The sequence below is a fragment of the Ylistrum balloti genome, unplaced genomic scaffold (genome assembly GCF_031769215.1).
Source record: "Ylistrum balloti isolate Yb309-2 unplaced genomic scaffold, AGI_CSIRO_Ybal_v1 Utg369668, whole genome shotgun sequence".
In the NCBI taxonomy this organism is placed as follows: domain Eukaryota; kingdom Metazoa; phylum Mollusca; class Bivalvia; order Pectinida; family Pectinidae; genus Ylistrum; species Ylistrum balloti.
The window spans coordinates 1539231-1559152 of record NW_026781915.1 but is presented as its reverse complement, the minus strand read 5'-3'; the positions used below and the strand labels follow the sequence as shown (position 1 = coordinate 1559152).

The 19922-nt window shown below is 34.9% G+C and overlaps 1 protein-coding gene across 2 annotated transcripts in view; it reads right to left on the bottom strand.

The window, feature by feature from the left end:
- Positions 1–277: 277 nt before the first annotated feature.
- The window catches only part of LOC132560957 (prostaglandin E2 receptor EP4 subtype-like), a 29794-nt gene continuing 10149 nt past the window's right edge, over positions 278–19922 (bottom strand). For both annotated transcript variants that reach the window (XM_060225674.1, XM_060225667.1), the window contains exons 2-3: positions 7439–8399; positions 278–1243 (exon numbers count right to left, since the gene is read on the bottom strand). In XM_060225674.1, the coding sequence (XP_060081657.1) occupies positions 614–1243; positions 7439–8326 (1518 nt within the window). In that variant the 5' untranslated portion in view covers positions 8327–8399 and the 3' untranslated portion in view covers positions 278–613. The remainder of the gene's footprint in view (positions 1244–7438; positions 8400–19922) is intronic.

Below are 19922 nucleotides of genomic sequence, written 5' to 3'. Positions count from 1 at the left end.
AAATTTTAAATAACGGGTGTCGTTGATGAAGCAGAAAACGCTTACTCTTTCGGAACACATGGTGTTATTCTCCTTGTGCTTTTTCAGGAATCTTTTTTAAGTTTTCACCCAGTTTTATTGAACTGAGTTTCGAATGTTGTATGGAAATGTTGGTATTTTCTTGTTTTTCTGAAATTAGTTTTTCTTATGTACGATTACGTCGATTTTTTGTCTCAAAAAATCAGATGAGCATGAATAATAAAAAACAATTTATTTAACAGAATATAACAACTTTCACATTTACAAAATAACATATACTTAGCTCAACTACGGAAACATAGCACATAAAATGTATATCTAATATAGAAATTCTCTTTGATTCATCGTCTCTCTGCCATATGAAAACTATCTACCAATGCTTAAATTACTAACACGCTCAGCCGTTCAGTATTTTGTTTGTAATATCTACATCCGTACTGACAGATGATTATAGAAAGGCATGTGTCATATTCTTCGGAAAGACGGTTAATAATAAATCAAATATTTCAATGGGTTCGTCAAAAAGAATGGCGAACCTTCCTTTTGAAATCACTAACGATATAAAGGTATCTTGTATAATACGTTCATACTTGTGTTACAAAAGCGCTTCCTGTTTGAAGATGTTATTTGGGAGGCTGTACAGTCGCTTTATCCGCGGTCTGTCTAGTGTATTGTCCACAGACTGCCGTCTAGAAGTTTTGCGCCGTTTTCGTTTGTCCGGACCAAACAAAGTCCGGAAGCATGCCATTTCTTCGCGGAAAGCATCAGAGTCACTGTCACTGATAAATACTGGACGACTATTGTCGGCCGATATTGATCGGGTATATTTCCGATGTGGTCCTCGTTCTACATCACATTCCTGAATCAGGTTTGATGTGCTACCCAGGGTTTCTCTACTTCCGGAAGAGTCACTTCCGTTTTCGATGCGATGCACTTGAGTGTCAACCTCGCCCACTACTGATTTCAGGACATATGATTTGCCGATTTCGACATCTTTCTTATCGTGTGGGTATTCATGTTGCTTTGAAGACATAAAACTACCCGATCCTCCACAAGCGTAGCAGATTTTGAGTTTGACGTTGTTTAAGATTTTTAGCAACTGAGCTCTGCGTAGCAATATGTAGAGCCACGGATCAAGGATCTGGTTAATGGCGAGTAGACGAAGAACGATGAGGTCAACTTTGTGATTAATTACACCCGTCACCTGGTTCACAATTATATTCACCTGCAAGATACAAAAACACTCTTAGAAAACATCCATTATTTTGCTACATATGAATATTAGTTAGGTATGCGGAACTATTTTCTTGTGCGGATGTGTACAATAGGAAGCAGACTATATTGATGACACCGCTATAGTACGTGGGACTGATTAGTAAAAGTTATGGGTCTACACCTGTACTAGGAACGGTTAATCCAGTCGGACAGATGTTTTCTATTGGCAATACACTGGGGCTAAACTAAACAAACTGGCCACCTCTAAAACAAGGTATAGTTCTTACTCCGCACGGTAACATATCAATGACTGGTCGGGAGGGCAGGCCAACTGAACATTTATTCAAAGTGCAATAACAATCTTGTGTTTCACTAAATTATATAAATCTTATCGATGTAAGATATCTTATATAAAATGAGAGTTCTAGGCATGGAAAATAAAAGTCTCCCCAAGAACCATTTGTAGTTTGAATATGCACTTGATGGAACACGTTTTTTCATAGGCGAAACTTTCAACTTATTCACGTTGATGGTTTTTCAAAACGTATTGTTGGTTATAACGAGCAATAAAGTCGGGTTTAATTATGTTGAAAAGAATACGTATGAGATATGTTATATAGAAAATCAATAAATATTCAACATCTAATATACCTTATATAGCATGTGGAATATCTTACTATAGCAACTAGCGCAACGTCTAAATAACATATCTTATACAACATGTTATTAAACATATCTTATATATCTACATAAGACATTCGATAAACTGTTTAAGATATATAACTTAAATAAAATAAGGGCCAACTTTGCTCCTTGATGAAAATGATAATTTGGTTTGTCAAAGTTTAACTTGAGAAAAAATGTTGATCACTGATTAAGAATTTGAAGTGGAATTCTGCAAAAAAACACGTGCTTATACATTCGCCCTTTTCAAGTGACTTTGTATCATTTCTTTACGGGTAGTGTCTATCTTTAACTCAATCACATGTCTATACCAATCAAAATACTTCTAATCCTCTATAAATACATTACTAATCTGTTACATCTATCACCTTTCTATAGCAACCTGTAACATCTATCACCTGTCTATAGCAACCTGTAACATCTATCACCTGTCTATAACATCCATTACTAGTCTGTAACATCTATCACCTGTCTATAACAACCTGTAACATCTATCACCTGTCTATAACACCCATTACTAGTCTGTAACATCTATCACCTGTCTATAGCAACCTGTAACATCTATCACCTGTCTATAACATCCATTACTAGTCTGTAACATCTATCACCTGTCTATAACAACCTGTAACATCTATCACCTGTCTATAACACCCATTACTAGTCTGTAACATCTATCACCTGTCTATAGCAACCTGTAACATCTATCACCTGTCTATAACACCCATTACTAGTCTGTAACATCTATCACCTGTCTATAACAACCTGTAACATCTATCACCTGTCTATAACACCCATTACTAGTCTGTTACATCTATCACCTGTCTATAACATCAATTACTAGTCTGTATCATCTATCACCTGTCTATAACACCCATTACTAGTCTGTAACATATATCACCTGTCTAAAACACCTATTACTAGTCTGTAACATATATCACCTGTCTATAACACCCATTACTAGTCTGTTACATCTATCACCTGTCTAAAGCATCCATTACTAGCCTGTAACATATATCACCTGTCTATAACACCCATTACCAGCCTGTAACATATATCACCTGTCTATAACAACCTTTACTAGCCTGTAACATATATCACCTGTCTATAACACCCATTACTAGTCTGTTACATCTATCACCTGTCTATAACATCCATTACTAGTCTGTTAAATATATCACCTGCCTATAACAACCATTACTAGTCTGTAACATCTATCACCTGTCTATAACATCCATTACTAGACTGTAACATCTATCACCTGTCTATAACATCCATTACTAGTCTGTATCATCTATCGTATTTCTTGAACAGGTGATTCTACTTAATGCAGTCTCTCTGTAAGACACGTGTTTACCTGTAAATTATTGAACACAAGAAACACTGGCATACGTTTTCACATTACAACATCTTATTAAAACGAACATCGTGTCTTTTTTGACATCAATAAAGCTGTGGACGACCAATAAAAGAAAGTCTGACCGAACTCAAAGACGATGCAATCTTTGAAGTACAGATTATAGTCATCGCAATAGATAATGGCGATGTTCAATATCGACTGTATAGCTGTGTGGTGACGGCTATGAGAATTTGTTATGACCAGTTCGCCACTGAAGGTAAGCCCACTTCCCACAGGGTTGTGTTTATAATGACGATTATATTTCAATACTTCACGTCAAGTTTCCGTCAAAACAGGTAATTATTCGACATCGTTACGACGGTGGCAGTACGATTCTCTGTTCATCTTATCTTCTGTATCCAAGGGCAACTCAGTGCAGCTTGATCTGTCTTATACACTATCAGTGTATACCCAACCCAGATTTCAACTATCAGGCACTGTTGTGGTATTTTTTCTATGCTGAATAAAACTAAACACGCTACGGAAGAATTTTCTCTGTAAAATTTGTATGGTCATCCTATATAATACCTAGAAACGTCCTCGACTAATTTGACCACAGAAATATCTAGAATTCAATGTACTGATATGTGCACTTATCGCGTATGAAATCTATGTTCTGTGTGTAACATTTCTGTGGTACGTTAATATTAGTTTAAACCACATTTTATTCAAAATTCAAAAATTTAACCCACACATCTGATAAGTATGGGATGTGAAAACAAGCTGTGAGGTTATATTAATTCCTCTCCCATTTTTATTACGTGTAGCTTGTAATATATTTTCATTTATGGTGCATGTGCATGTATTACAGTTTAATTATGTTTTAATATAAAAAAAAAATATATATTTAATGTACCAATATCATAATTAGTTTTTTTTTGTAACTTTAGCCGTTTAAATTAATCTAACTTTACTGCACCCATGTAAACAAGACGATGAACGCTGCCTGTATGAGTCATTTTAACTGCATTACACGTGATAAAAATATGTTCAATTCAGTTCATTAAAACTGTCATTGACGAGATAATTAATAACAACGAGTTTAATAAAACCTGTTAGTTTATATCAGACATTGATGTGCGATACATCCGGCCGTGCCATCACGTATGGTGTACTCTGATCCTTAATGTTATGCATTAGTTGTATTTGATAACAATATTAGTTATATAAGGCTTATCATCTAATTAACGATAAGAAACTGAGAAGGAACTGAAAATTAAACGGAAAAGCCATTAAGTATGTTAAGCTGAAATCGTGATGAAGTGACAATTAAATATGGTGCAAATATGATGCAACACCTCGCATTAGTTCCGGCCTCATCAGTGTTTTATTATATAGACTAGGCGTGTTCCGTTCTCATCAGTCTTTTTTTAACCTCTGAAGTACGCGTGTACTTGTGCTATATGTGATAGTATTACCTTTCTATAAAAAAAAACTGAGGTATTTGTAATCAATTTGGACTATTTGACTGTACAGTGTAACTGTATGATGTACTGAAAGGGAATATGGCTTTTAATTTACTCGAGTCCGAAGTTCACATCTGCTTCAAATTTTTCATTCTTCGCTCTTGCTACTGTCAATGATATGTAGTATTTTTACACAAAACATACATTATCCCTACCTCTTATTCTTCAACAAAAATTCCATTTTGAAAATGATAATTATTTTGTGCATAACATTCTTTATTCGTACCGTTGAATAAAAATATTCTTTTTAACAAGTCAAGAATATACTTAACACAATTCGTTTTGTGAAATCTGGTAACTCTCAAAACAACCAATTGAAATCGCATCAATTGTGTAAATACGATAGATGCCTAGTATAGACAGGGCGGAAGGAAATTTGGTACTTTAGAGAATCCACTCAATTGTCGACCAAAAAGAGATCAATTTGAGTGGATTCTGTCTATCTCTAACTGTTTACCTTTATTCAAATTAAAGAACAACTTTGTCAGCTCTGAGTCTGTCTGGTGTGATGCAGTAGTGTTGTAAGATTCTGTAGGTAGTTACTCTCTTGTTTGGTATTTGAAGATAAAAGTTAGATTTGTACCTGTCGGTACGTATCTCCACTGACACACAGATTGATTCGTATAGGAAGTGTTTAGAAGTATGACACGAAGAAAATACTTACGTTGTTAAATGAAAAATTAAAAAGTTTTTACGTTATTTTGTGTAAAGTCGGTGATCACGTTAAATAGCACTACGTTAGCTGGTCTACGTTATATGTATAAGGAATAGAGCAAGGCAAATGTTAAGGAAATGATCTACATTATAGGCATAAGGAATAGAACAAGGCAAACGTTCAGGAAATGCTTATGTTGAACTGTATTAATTGATTAATGGATTTTACTTTTGCATTAGGAAATGGTTTACATTGTACAAATGATATTTGTATTCAAATGCTTTACAAAACGAGAATAATTATGTTGAATGAATATGTTATGTAGGTAATAATGATATTGAAAGGTGTATAGTCTGATATAGGTAATGATTTATGTTGAATTTATTAAATATGAAATACCTGTGTCATTTAGGTGATTATTATGGTATATAGGTATTAACCTGTGTTGAATATATATATAGGTTATGTGTAGGTAAAATGGTATATGTGTATGAATATCATTTATTCTGCAAATGGCGCCGACTTTGTCGTTGAATGAAATATAGATAATACTTACGTTTAATATTTCATCGAATGGTGTATTGGGCATACTTGGATTGAAAGTTATATAACTAATACTTGAATTGCATGCTATGTATTACAATCAATGACATTTTTTCTGGCAAATAGCGCTGTCATTATCGAAATACAACCGGCCACAAATAGTATTGCTGTGTTCGGCTGTGACGGAAAACAGCTGTATTTAAACATATGCATTAAATCGACAAAATTGCTTTCAGACTGACTTAGATATTACATTTAAAGTATGAAAAACTGTTTACAGATTGATTTGCTTATAAACAAGTTTATTTACGGATATTCATATGGTTGCTGTTATATACGTTTTTAACTATATTTCCGCGCGAACCTTTTTTTTTGTCGTACGTCATCATACCTACGCTAAGTGGTATATAGGTATTACGTTGAAAGGATATATATGTAATGCCTACGTTGAATTGTATTAAGGTAATAGGAACGTTTGGTTGTATGTAGGTATGACGTTGAATGGATGTAAGGTAAATACTTACGTTGCATAATATGTAGCTAATACGTACGTTGAATGTATATAGCTAATACTTAGGTTGAATGGTGTATAGCTAATACTTAGGTTGAATGGTATATAGATAATACTTAGGTTGAATGGTATATAGCTAATACTTAGGTTGAATGTATGTAGATAATACTTAGGTTGAATGTATATAGATAATACTTGGGTTGAATGGTATATAGCTAATACTTAGGTTGAATGGTATATAGGCAATACTTAGGTTGAATGGTATATAGGCAATACTTAGGTTGAATGTATATAGCTAATACTTGGGTTGAATGGTATATAGTTAATACGTACGTTGGTTGGTATATAGCTAATATTTAGGTTGAATGTATATATATAATACTTGGGTTGAATGGTATACAGTTAATACGTACGTTGGTTGGTATATAGCTAATACTTAGGTTGAATGTATATAGCTAATATTGAGGTTGAATGTATATAGCTAATATTTAGGTTGAATGTATATATATAATACTTGGGTTGAATGTATATAGATAATACTTAGGTTGAATGTATATAGCTAATACTTAGGTTGAATGTATATATATACTTGGGTTGAATGGTATATAGTTAATACTTATAGCTAATACTTAGGTTGAATGTATATAGCTAATACTTAGGTTGAATGTATATATATAATACTTGGGTTGAATGGTATATAGCTAATACTTAGGTTGAATGGTATATAGCTAATACTTAGGTTGAATGTATATAGCTAATACTTAGGTTGAATGGTATAAAGCTAATACTTAGGTTGAATGGTATATAGCTAATACTTAGGTTGAATGGTATAAAGCTAATACTTAAGTTGAATGGTGTAAAGCTAATACTTAGGTTGAATGGTATATAGCTAATACTTAGGTTGAATGGTATATAGGTAATAAGTTGAAAAATACAGAGGTAATACTTACGTTGAATGGTATGTAGCAAACACTGAACACGAACGTGATTGTACACATGAAAACCACCATTTGTGTCTCGGATTCCAGTCTTTTCTGAGATTTTGTACGATGGGGTCTACGTTTTCTATCTATGGATGGTGAGTTTTGTATAATCCTTTTCTTCCTCATTTGTATAACTGTTGATATGACGACAATGTTACAGAAGAAATTGACGGTGATGAGTAACAAGTTTATCACAGAGTAGGTAGTCGCAAAAGCTACGTCAGTTTCGCTCTCTTTATGGAAATTTAGAAAGCACCAACTACCTGGGTATTGTTTTTCGTAACTGCCAAACCCCATAAGTGGCCAGGAACATACAAACAATACGATTATCCAACATACCACAACAAGCACCTGGGCTTTTTTTCTTGTAAAATTGCGTGCGTAGAAGAATGTGAATTTGAGGGCTACTAATCTATCTAGCGACATGGCACACACGAGCACAGGAGTCAGAAATCCAAAACATATCATTGAAAAGGCGTGATAAATACAGGTCGCCTCTCCACCCACCCATTGGAGATTGTTCGCGTACACAATTATCGCCATTGGACCGGTCATCAGTTGACCAATTAAATCGGTCCAGGCCAGTCCGGCTAAGAGAGTAAAAAACACAGTCTGTTTGGCTTCCTTTTTCATTGTGTAGAGGACCACCAGAGCTAACGTGTTGCCCATCAGTCCAGAAGACAACATAAGAATAGGGGTAGATAAACTTATACCCATGCCCTCTTCTTTACATGGAGTGCTCCCGTTCCCAACTCCGGGCCCACAGGCGGTTTCCATCGATAGTTTCATACTTCCGTTTCCGGTGTGGCTGTTAATCAAGTACTGAAGACTTGAGCTGTTAATTGGGTCCCCCATCTTTTGTCACTGTTTGCCTCTCCCGCCAGCGACGGAACTTTCCGATCGATGGACGGTGTGATGTGTCCTCGGCCTGAAAGCAAAATGAAATCGGTTCAAGAAGTAAACAAATATATGAAAGTCCAGTAACTTGACCCGTATCCCCCACCAGGCGTGACCTAGACATTACAACAATACTTTACCTGTACATATAATGCGCAGTAACAGTAATAAACGAAAGGTATTTTTCTTAATATTAATCGTGTTAAAATGTCATTTCAGTATAAGCTACATGGATCAAACACATTCGCGTACTTACCGTGTTGTAAATAAACATCGAATTGGTTTTACGATTTCGACTCAAAGACTTCAATTTACTCGTCCAGCCAATCGTTATGGCCGTAAAAACAAGCCCGGCCCACACTTCAATAGACCTCTGTATATTAATACCGTTGGTGACTCAATTGAAATAATCAAAATGACGATAAAGTTTCCACATTTTTAAAATATATGGTATTTAGCACCGAAGCGTTTAACCCAACACACAGAGAGAATGTTAAGTTACAATGCAGTCCAGCGTGAGTAATGTCGCGGCGATACGATCTCCAGTTTCTTCTCTTACGTTACTTTTTGTCAATAAACACAACACGTGGTTAAATGTCAACATCGATCGCTAGCAATAACATGTTTTTGTCAACAATATTCGGTGAAACCTTCTATCGTCATCTTCCGAATACTGTTACGGCGCCTCAAGTGTGTCAGTTCTAAATCTTCACTGGGTAATTCCTAGATAAGTGTTTATAGTTTACTTAACGCTGGGAGATCCCTTCTACCTGATGGTACACATCAATAACGTCAGACAGAACGTGTGATTCAAGTCCTGCATACATAATCCCACGCGGTGCTAGCTCATGTGTAACTATCCGACATTTTTTCCTTGTTTAACTTAGCACGTTGATCTGATAGAATATGTATTGAAGTATCTTTGTTACTTTATTAACTGTATGGGGTTACTTGTCCAACCTTTGTCATCAACTTTATATACGATGGATGTAGATCTCAGTATGACGAAAAAATTCATGTTAAAGAAGACTAATGAAAGCTTATATCGATTATTAAATAGGCCAAGATATGACACTTTTGTTTTGACACCGTATCGCCCCCGAGCTCATATCGATAACCAAATGTATATGCCCTTGCGTTGCAGTTGCAAATATGGAGTTCTTGTACTCGCATGCTTCACACCTATTTTATTCCGTTTAATCAAAATAAAATATCTTTAGTTCGAAATATCACTTCGTTTTAACGAATTTATAATTGTGTTATTTCGAAATGTATTGTATTTACTTCGAAAAATAATTCTGTTTTAACGAAACATTATTGCGTAATTTCGAAAACAAAATAATATTCTGATAAAACGAAATGAAATACATGTGATGTATGTGTTAAACTGACTACCAGTCACAAAGTTTTTTTTGTAAATAGTCACTAGACTTGAATCTTACACTAGATTATCTTATAATTTTAGAGACAGGGTCCATTAGAAGGGCACTGTACAAAGTTACAAATTGATACCGTTTACATCCAAAACATTTGTCTTTCCTTCAGTATCCATACATACAAACACAAGACAATCTTCAAATTATTTGAGATATACAGACCTTATCTGTGTTAGATTAAAACAAGAGAACATATTTTATAGAAATCTAAATAAAAATTATTCCCTTGATTAAAACTGCACTAACCACTTGTAATTACAGCTTTAGGTGGTGTGTAACTTCTCTGACAAATAAAGTGAAATAAATGAGAGTTTTGCATGTTGTTTACCTGTAGGTATGATTATTTTACCTGTATAATTAGAGGTTTTGAAAAACAGGAACCAACCTCCGTTTTCCGTTATGAGGACTAGTGACCTGTCAAAATATAAACCATTCAAATCTCTAACTCACAAACAGATTTGTATACAATGTACTTATATTTCAGAGCAGAATTACCAATAAAAGGAATAGAGACGTTGACTGAAACTTGATCTGACCTAACACAAATTATGTTAGAATCCTATATACGGAACAAGGTTTAACAAAGGGACCAGCTTACTGATACCAGGTTACCAGGTCACAGTAACCCGGAAAGTTAAACTAAATGAAGGTAACGAGTCAGCTGAAGTGAACTGAAATCCTTAAAACAACAATCTCCCTCCCGTGCTGTTTTTAAAAGGGGGGAAAGTGACGATAGAATCAATTGAATACTGGGAGATCAGGCAAGACCACGCGAGACGTGCTGAGTCCCCATCAGGACAAATAAAAGTAAAAGCCATGGTAGAAAGGCAAGAGACTAAGCTACAGGTTGAGACCACGAAATTGTTAAAACTTACAGTAATATAATAGGCTACAGACGGAGGACGTGGTAGTGGGTTAAGACTAAAGACAAGATACTTGGCTACAGACGGAGGACGTGGTAGTGGGTTAAGACTAAAGACAAGATACTTGGCTACAGACGGAGGACGTGGTAGTGAGTTAAGACTAAAGACAAGATACTAGACTACAGATGGAGGACGTGGTAGTGAGTTAAGACTAAAGACAAGATACTTGGCTACAGCCGGAGGACGTGGTAGTGAGTTAAGACTAAAGACAAGATACTAGACTACAGCCGGAGGACGTGGTAGTGAGTTAAGACCAAAGACAAGATACTAGATTACAGATGGAGGACGTGGTAGTGAGTTAAGACCAAAGACAAGATACTAGATTACAGATGGAGGACGTGGTAGTGAGTTAAGACCAAAGACAAGATACTAGATTACAGATGGAGGACGTGGTAGTGAGTTCAGACTTAAGACAAGATACTAGACTACAGATGGAGACCATGGTAGTGAGTTAAGACTAAAGACAACATACTAGGCTGCAGATGGAGGACGTGGTAGTGAGTTAAGACTTAAGACAAGATACTAGGCTACAGACGGAGGACATGGTAGTGAGTTAAGACTTAAGACAAGATACTAGGCTACAGATGGAGACCATGTTAGTGAGTTAAGACTAAAGACAAGATACTAGGCTACAGATGGAGGACGTGGTAGTGAGTTAAGACTAAAGACAAGATACTTGGCTACAGGAGGAGGGCATTATAGTGAATTCAGTCAAAAGGCAAATGACTAGGCTACAATCTTAATGAGGGAGACGAACGATACTAGATCAATGAGACTAGAACCAGAATTGTCCAGTGAGTTTATCTATTAATGAAACAATGAATCACTCGACATCCGTCAGTCGAGCTGCGAATTCATGTAGAAAACATATTCCAGTTAAACAAAATTGTTGAGGATCGAGAAAGTAAATATACATAGGAATAAGAAATAAGTGAACCAAATGGCGGTGAATAGAGAGTGAACCGAATGGCGGCAAATGACTAGAGAATCTTAATGAGAACCGAATGTCAGTGAATAGGAGAGAGTGAATCGAATGGCGGTGAATCAGAGAGTGAGCCGAATGGCATGTAGAAAACATATTCCAGAGAACAAAATTGTTGAGGACCGAATGTAAATATACATAGGAATAAGAAATAAGTGAACCAAATGGCGGTGAATAGAGAGTGAACCGAATGGCGGTGAATAGAGAGTGAACCGAATGGCGGTGAATAGAGAGTGAACCGAATGGCGGTGAATAGAGAGTGAACCGAATGGCGGTGAATAGAGAGTGAACCGAATGGCGGTGAAAAGAGAGTGAACCGAATGTCGGTGAATAGAGAGTGAACCGAATGGCGGTGAATAGAGAGTGAACCGAATGGCGGTGAATAGAGAGTGAATCAAATGGCGGTGAATAGAGAGTGAATCAAATGACGATGAATAGAGAGTGAACCAAATGGCGATAAATAGAGATTGAACCAAATGGCGTTGAATATAGAGTGAACTAAATGGCGGTGAATATAGAGTGAGTACACCGGTGAAAAGATAATCAAATGGGATGAATAGATATAATATGGTGATGAAATAGCGTGAATTTTTGCGGTGATTACAAGTAAATATGACAGTGAAGAGAGAGTGAATGTGGCAGTGAACAGAGAATAAAAATGGCGGTAAAAAGAGGTAGAATCAGGCGATGATTAATTTAACTTCGTATATCGCATTGAAACACTGACAGTTTTATCAAGATATGCTTAATCGAAAAAATGAAATACAAAATATGATTAGCTAAGGATTGGGTGCGACCGTTTACATCATGGCAGTTTCGTGAGTACATGTCGGTTTATTACGTGAAGAAGTTGGTATGACTCCGACTTAATGAGACACTTTGTCTCACGGAATTAATGTCTAGGTCAATATCTTCCTACCTGCCGTGTTGAACACATCACGTGCATGTTCTACTTTGATTTTGATATCGTTTTCTACACGCACAAAACAACTGCACGCAGCGTTATATATAAACCCGCAATGATTAGAAAATCTCATTTTATATTAATGAACACATATGACGAAGACCGACATGGATCATTCTGAATAAAGTTTTTGATAGATTTTCTTTAAACAAATCCCTTTTCGCTGCGTCTCAGATAAACAAACTTACTTGATAGAAGAAATGAATTTGGCATATGAACAAAGATTATAAAAACATAGTGTTTTATTACTTATAATTGAAATCTGAGACCTACTGTGGATTGTGGTTTCGCTCTCACAAATTTCTCTTAAACACACAATTTAGATTTGACAGTAATCCAAAAGGCAGGTTTATTGGGAGAAAGAAGAATTTTATCGTTCTTCTATCTAAAAAGGATTTTATTAATTTTGGGTTTTAATAAACAGTTTAAACTCAGAATGCGTTCCGAGATTCCGCGCTTGATTAAAGCGCGTGGCGTGGTGACATGATTTATGTCAGCTGGGGCATTTGTGTCATCATTATCAGCGGATTTCCATTTATTAATACATTGCAGTTGGAAATAAAGTTTCTGTGAAGTGATCATTATCTTATATATGTATTTTATTATAAAAGATATTTACAACTTTTGTCTTGTGATCTTAGCTCGACACAACACTTCAGGATTAATGACGTCAGCAGCAGGTTCTCCCCACGCTGTTTTACTTAATCCCCTTTATTACATAACCTGTCCGATATATCACCCCAAAACGTCATTTGTCAACGTTTTGTGAATTGTTATTGAAAATTCACATTGGTCATTCCAAGGAAACTCGGTAGAACTATCGCTGAAAGTGACCGCTCGAAATGACCGGCGATAACGTGCCTCAATACTGACCTAAAACGCGTCCTAATTAGTTTCCTATCTTAACTGTTTATAATAAACTTGCGATAAGTCACGCGAGAATGACCACCAGTGCGTCATCAATCTAACTCATGACAGTTTACAAACTACTGCAATCGTGCTGTCGGCGCCATACTCATTTAAACAGGCAATGTTAGGGAGAACAGGAAGACCGCGAGAAGTTTAGATGTTTAACAAGGGATTTTAGACGGTCGTTATCAGTGAAAATAACAGTCACGGATGTAAAAAGATTAATAAAAAAATGTCAGAAAAAGTAAAAAAGGGATTTGTTTCCCTCTCATTACGATAACAAGCTTGTTTTTTAATCCACCTATGGACTCAATATAATTGATTTATACTACACCAACACAGACAAAAAAAAAATCGCAACAGATGACAGAGCTTCATTTGTATTCGTTTTTTCCCCGTTTAAATTTCACATCGATATCAGCTTTTACTTTTAACGATGGCGTCGAAACAGAGATATTTTCCAGTACATCTTTTAAAATTTGCATATATATCTCCATTATCTTGCACGGTTCGCTACGCTGTTTTCACAAATATTTCTAAATATTTCTGTGTATTTTGTCACTGTATTTCATTAAATAATAGATACTTTAAGATAGAGGTGTCACATCCGCATATATCACATACTTGCTATTTAATGATAACAATACCATCACAATAATATGTGAAATTATTTAACAAGCTATTATTCTGTGCGACCGCTAAAGCTCTGCCTCATGACAATAACACCGGAAGTCATGTTTGTTCCATGGAGAAACGCTCCTTAAATAGGCATCACTTGCACTACAGGTAGATTCCAGGAGAACCATTTAGGCAGTATATTATCACTGCCTACGCGTGTGGTTTCAAACATATATGGACTTTGAAAGACATTTTTAGAAACGGAGATTATGTTTTGGCCTCATGTACAAAGGATTGTTGTATTTTTATCCTTGCAATTTGATTCTCTTTGCTCGACATACTAGCTTCGCATGTTTTGTAGTATTTTAGTGTACGTCTCTATCTTTTCGTACATTATGTCTCATACCTATACTTATTTTCTTAACATTTGTCTATGTCCTCTATGTTTCTACCTATTTAACTCATATGGGTTTTTTCGATGTCATTTATAACTCTTCTAATTTGGAGGAATAAAGATATGAATGATCCGTGGACCTTGTTAAATAGTAACTAACAGAGATCTAGAAAACTGTCTTAACGTTACAAACTGTTAGTATACATGTCGATTAGAATGTGACGAACTCTCCGAAAATGGTACGTACTTGTTGTAACGGGAAATATCACTCCCTTTATCTCCCCCTAAACTATCCCGATGTTTGTGGAGGTTTCGGTTACGTTTATAGTGTCAAAATACATTTATACTACATCGAAATAGGACAATATTTTATATTCAGAAATCAGCTGACTGCATCTAGTTCCCATTGTACCAATTAAAAACCGAAAAAATCATTTGCAATCCGTCTTGCAATCAAAGTTTTTGAGGAAAATGCCCCCGCGGAAAAAAAAACAGAATAAAGTATTAAAAAATAAAAAAGGAGCACAAACAATGTTGACATATGTTAAGATCAACTACATGTTTTGTCATTGAATTATTAGTTAACTGCCCAGCACCTGGTGCACAATTTCTTTATAATTTGAAATATATCTTTCCTGACGTTGTGGGGGGTTGATACGGGTACATATGTTATTGTTAGGGGTAGTGATAAGGATGTGTATTGGGGCGGTAGAAGGGCGAGAAGGGCAATTGTTTACAAGGTGTAGATGTGATGAATGGGTCATTTATGTGAAATAGATCTTTATAACTAGCCTTCTAGTCAGCATTTACTTTACCGTAACAATGCAATTAGTAGGTCACCAGGTACAAAGTCACGCGAGCTTTAAAGGGAAGGTAACAAGAACAGGTAGGGTGTGTGACGTCATTTACACTAGTTTGGTACCTATCAGGACATAAGTCTATGACACACGTCGCCAAAATTCTGAAGTTGGAATTTGTATCAAAACATCCTCTCAATAAATTCACAATAAAACACTAATAAAGGATTTAAGAGGACAATATTGTCGAAGGAAAAATTAAGGTACGCCAGGCATTATAAAACTGAGACAATTACAGAAAGCTACAGGGATCGCCTTATACGTACATAGAAGGTGATGTTATAGTGACAGGTGTCAATACCACGCCACACATTATACGCGGTAACTAAGAGTGCAGGGATACTTTTAAAGCCATTCTTGATTTACTACACCGAGGAAAGGTATGTTATTGTTGTGGTGTCATTATTATCAGCCAATCTGGTGAATATCTGAGACTTGGATGGATACTCGAATCATTCAACGATGCTATGCTGAACTGGAATCGATGAATAGCATATTGGAGTGAGATATGATAACGCCTCAACGAAGGCAACTGGCCAATTTTGGTTTCCTCAGCGTCACCAATATAGCAAGACGTTCAAAGGATGACATTAGATTCATGCTATCGCCGCTAGTATATGGTATAATTAGGCATCACCAGACTTAATCTACAATAATTGTACTTAAGACACAAGTAAATGACACCTCTTAATACAAATTAATTTTATACAGTAAAGCAAAAAATAACGAATTAAACAGCTCCATACAGCTGTTTCAATTTTCTAGCACTCGTCAGTGATGATAAACTTTGCAATCTGGTAGGCGACTGAGGAAAAACCCCAAAGTGATCTAAAGGACAAAATGCAGACGGAGAGGTGAACTAACGATGTTTCCCATCTGTATCTTGTCTGAAACACGTTACCACAGATCTGATATTAAATTCTCGGATAGGTTATGCGCACTTGTATAGAAATCGTTCTAACATTATCCTCCAAAATTGTCGGAACATAAAAAAGTCTTATCTGGCATGTGCAGAATCATGGCCGTTAAAATCACTCTTCTTTAAAAATGTATTTCGAAAAAAGTTTGATTCCCCATTAAAAAATTACATCTGTTTCTTGAAATTTGTGACTTTGATGTCTTTACTGTTGCAATTTCAAACCCTTGCTAAGATAAACCCCCGATCTTCCACAATTTCATGGTTGCAAAACAACACAGATATGCACAATAACATCATCTGGAACCTCAGTTTATGTAAATATACCCTCTTTATATCACTTTGTATAGATATTCCTCTTAAAAATACAGCTGGCTCTGAAAAAGTCCTGCTATTATCAAAACTTACAGGCAAATACTAAGTTTTGAATAATTGATAATATAAATTGGAATAAGTGATTGCAGCTGTTACAAAGAATAGATATACTCAAGTTTACAGTTATGAGGTCGAGGTTTATCATTAAACACTATTTATAGACGTATTCATCGCCACCAAAGTCAAAACATGAAAATGAGAACATATTATAAAAATCCAAACACCACGTCTGAATTATTCAGAAAATTTCTTAAAGATTGTTACGTGTTTCTTTAGAATTGATATGACATAACAATCTGATGCTATTGTCATTCAGGTAATGCTGTTTATAATTGATATCGCGAACACTTAAAGTTAAATTCCCAGCTAGTTGTCCTTGTACGATATGATTGTTAAATGACGTCTAAAACATTGTACAAAGGACATACAAAGAAATTCTACCCTTTAACAGGAAATTTAATGTGACATAGTAGGATGAAATAATTAATTTTTTATGATATATACAATGCTATAGATTTGTTATCATTTTGACCGATTTTGATTTTTCTTCAGTCGTTTCATAAATAAATAGTCCTAGATGGCCGACACATCTGTACGATACAGTTTAATTCATTATTTTGCTCTAGGTTTACATTGAAAAGGTGCTTTTGATTTGTGTGTCTTTTTCGCAATCTTGAGAGTCATTCATGTCATCCGTCGGTGTCACAATACTTCATTACATATGTACAAAATTATGAAATGAGAATTTAAACTGATAAAATCACACTATTTGTCTATCATTAGAAAACAAGCGCCAAACATGTACGGTATTTTTCTATGTTCCAAAAGCCTTTGATAGAGTTTGGCATGATGGCATCATGAAAATTTCAAGCAGATGGTTTTAAAGGCACTAATTAGAATTGATTGAAAGATTATTCCAGTAATAGAAACCAAATAGTAAATTTTCGTACACATGACTTGTAAATACTGGTATACCACAAGATTCTATTTTAGGACCACTTCTATTTTTGTTACAGATCAATGATATTTGTGAAAATCTCTTTTCACTTTCAAGAACGTTTGCTGACAACCACCTCGGTTGCATATTCTTCAAATAATAGTGCAGAAATCGAATATTATATGAACTATGATTTAGCAGCGATTGATCACGGGTCGAAGGCATGAAATGTAAGTTTTAATCCTAAAAAGACGGACCTACTTGTTTTACTGGTTCGTTAGAAAGACTTGATGTTAAGTTGACTTTTTATAACACGATGTTGACAGAGAATGCCACATACTAACATCTTGGCGGTTACTTTAAGTGAAAATGGTAAGTTAGAAACACATATCGTGAATATTGTCAAATCAGATTTTTAACATTTGTCTGTTTTACGAACATTGGAATTTACAGTTAATAAGGTAATTTTATGTAAACCATGTATTGTATTCATCAGACCTATTTTGGAATATGCAAGTGAAGTGTGGGAAGGCTGCACATTGCACATTCTGAAATGGTCAAGATTATGTATTACCAAAGTGTCGACAAGTTTTGTATGAAGTGTCTTTTATCCCAAATACTCTGAGAATGTAGAATTAGTTAGATATGTCAATTAGAACTTTAGAAACAATGTCAAAATTTAAAAATCGTATTTCAAGACAAAACAAACCTGTGAATAAACTCTCTGTAGGTGATAGAAAACTAGATGTGATTCATACTAGACTCCGTCATAGTTGTAGCGCTTTGTATGCAGATATTTTCAAACATAATTTAGTCGTATCACCAGCATGTAACTTTTCTGAATAGGAAGAAAACACTTTGTCTAGATATGACACAGTTGTTGATCTACTTCTACTGTTGAACGGATCTACTGATGTGAACAAGGCTGATAATGATAATTATATACAATTATTTGTGCATAAATATTTATAAAAAAAAAAAATACGAATAGATTTGCATAAATTTGCTTTAGTACCAAAAACTACTTATGGTTTAATAAAATGTAAAAATTTACGTACAGAAACTGATTCCAAAACTTAATTATAAATGTATCTATTTATATTCATATACATGGAAACATACTATATATATTTATGTCATATCAAATAAATTCTCTGAATTTTTTATATAGAGAAGATGCATACCTCCATCTGTATATAATATTTTTTGTTTTGTTTTCTTTCTTTTTATATATACTTATATATTAACAAAAAAATTACTTTTATCGTGAAATAGTGCTATTATATGATTGTTACCATGGTATAATTGTCTACGGACGAGTTGTATAACTCGTGTCCAATTCCAGGTAATTTTCTCAGATGAAATATTTTTAAACTAAACTGGTGAAAAAAGACAGGAACGTTTAATTAACAGCTAAATGATGCCTAGAGCAGTTGTTTGTGTTATACTGACATATAATTATCGGTAGGCGATTAAAGTGTTGAATATACTGTTCCGTTCCTGTCTTTTCACACTTGTAAGATTACATAACCGTAACCGAGGATCGTAATTAAAATTAGCGATACAAATCAGCACTTGCTGTGTACGTGTTATTGAGTGTTCATTGCAGGTGTAACAAAGTAAGAAGATAGAATATTATGGCTGTCCCACATATTCATTATGATTATCATCAGAATGTAATAGATACACGCCTACAGACACTAATCTTCTTCACAAAATGGGATTATCACGTTTTGTAATCATTCTTTGAAGCGATGATGCACCGGGCTAAAAGAAAAGAATGTTACCTTCATTCAAATACACAATCATTGGCAGTTCCTGCACTCCCAGTCGGTAATCAAAACTAGACAAAATGACAATTATGAAATTGTAAATTTATGTAGGCTATTAATGAACTCACGATTTGCAGTTAATATGAACAACAGATATGGATGTCATTGGCAATGTAATATATATTAATGGTAACTAATTCATTCGAATTATCAAGTAACGAAATAATTTTTGCTCTTTAGTACGATCGTTAATGACACCAAACATATCACCATTAATAACAAGTCACGGACGAATTAAGGGTAATAAGGACAATCAATAAATCAAATCTATAAATAAACTGTATAAACTTGGGTTTTACCCGGTAATACTGTACAAATCTATAAATAAACTGTATAAACTTGGGTTTTACCAGGTAATACTGTACAAATTTGTAAATTAACTGTATAATCTTGGGTTTTACCCGGTAATAC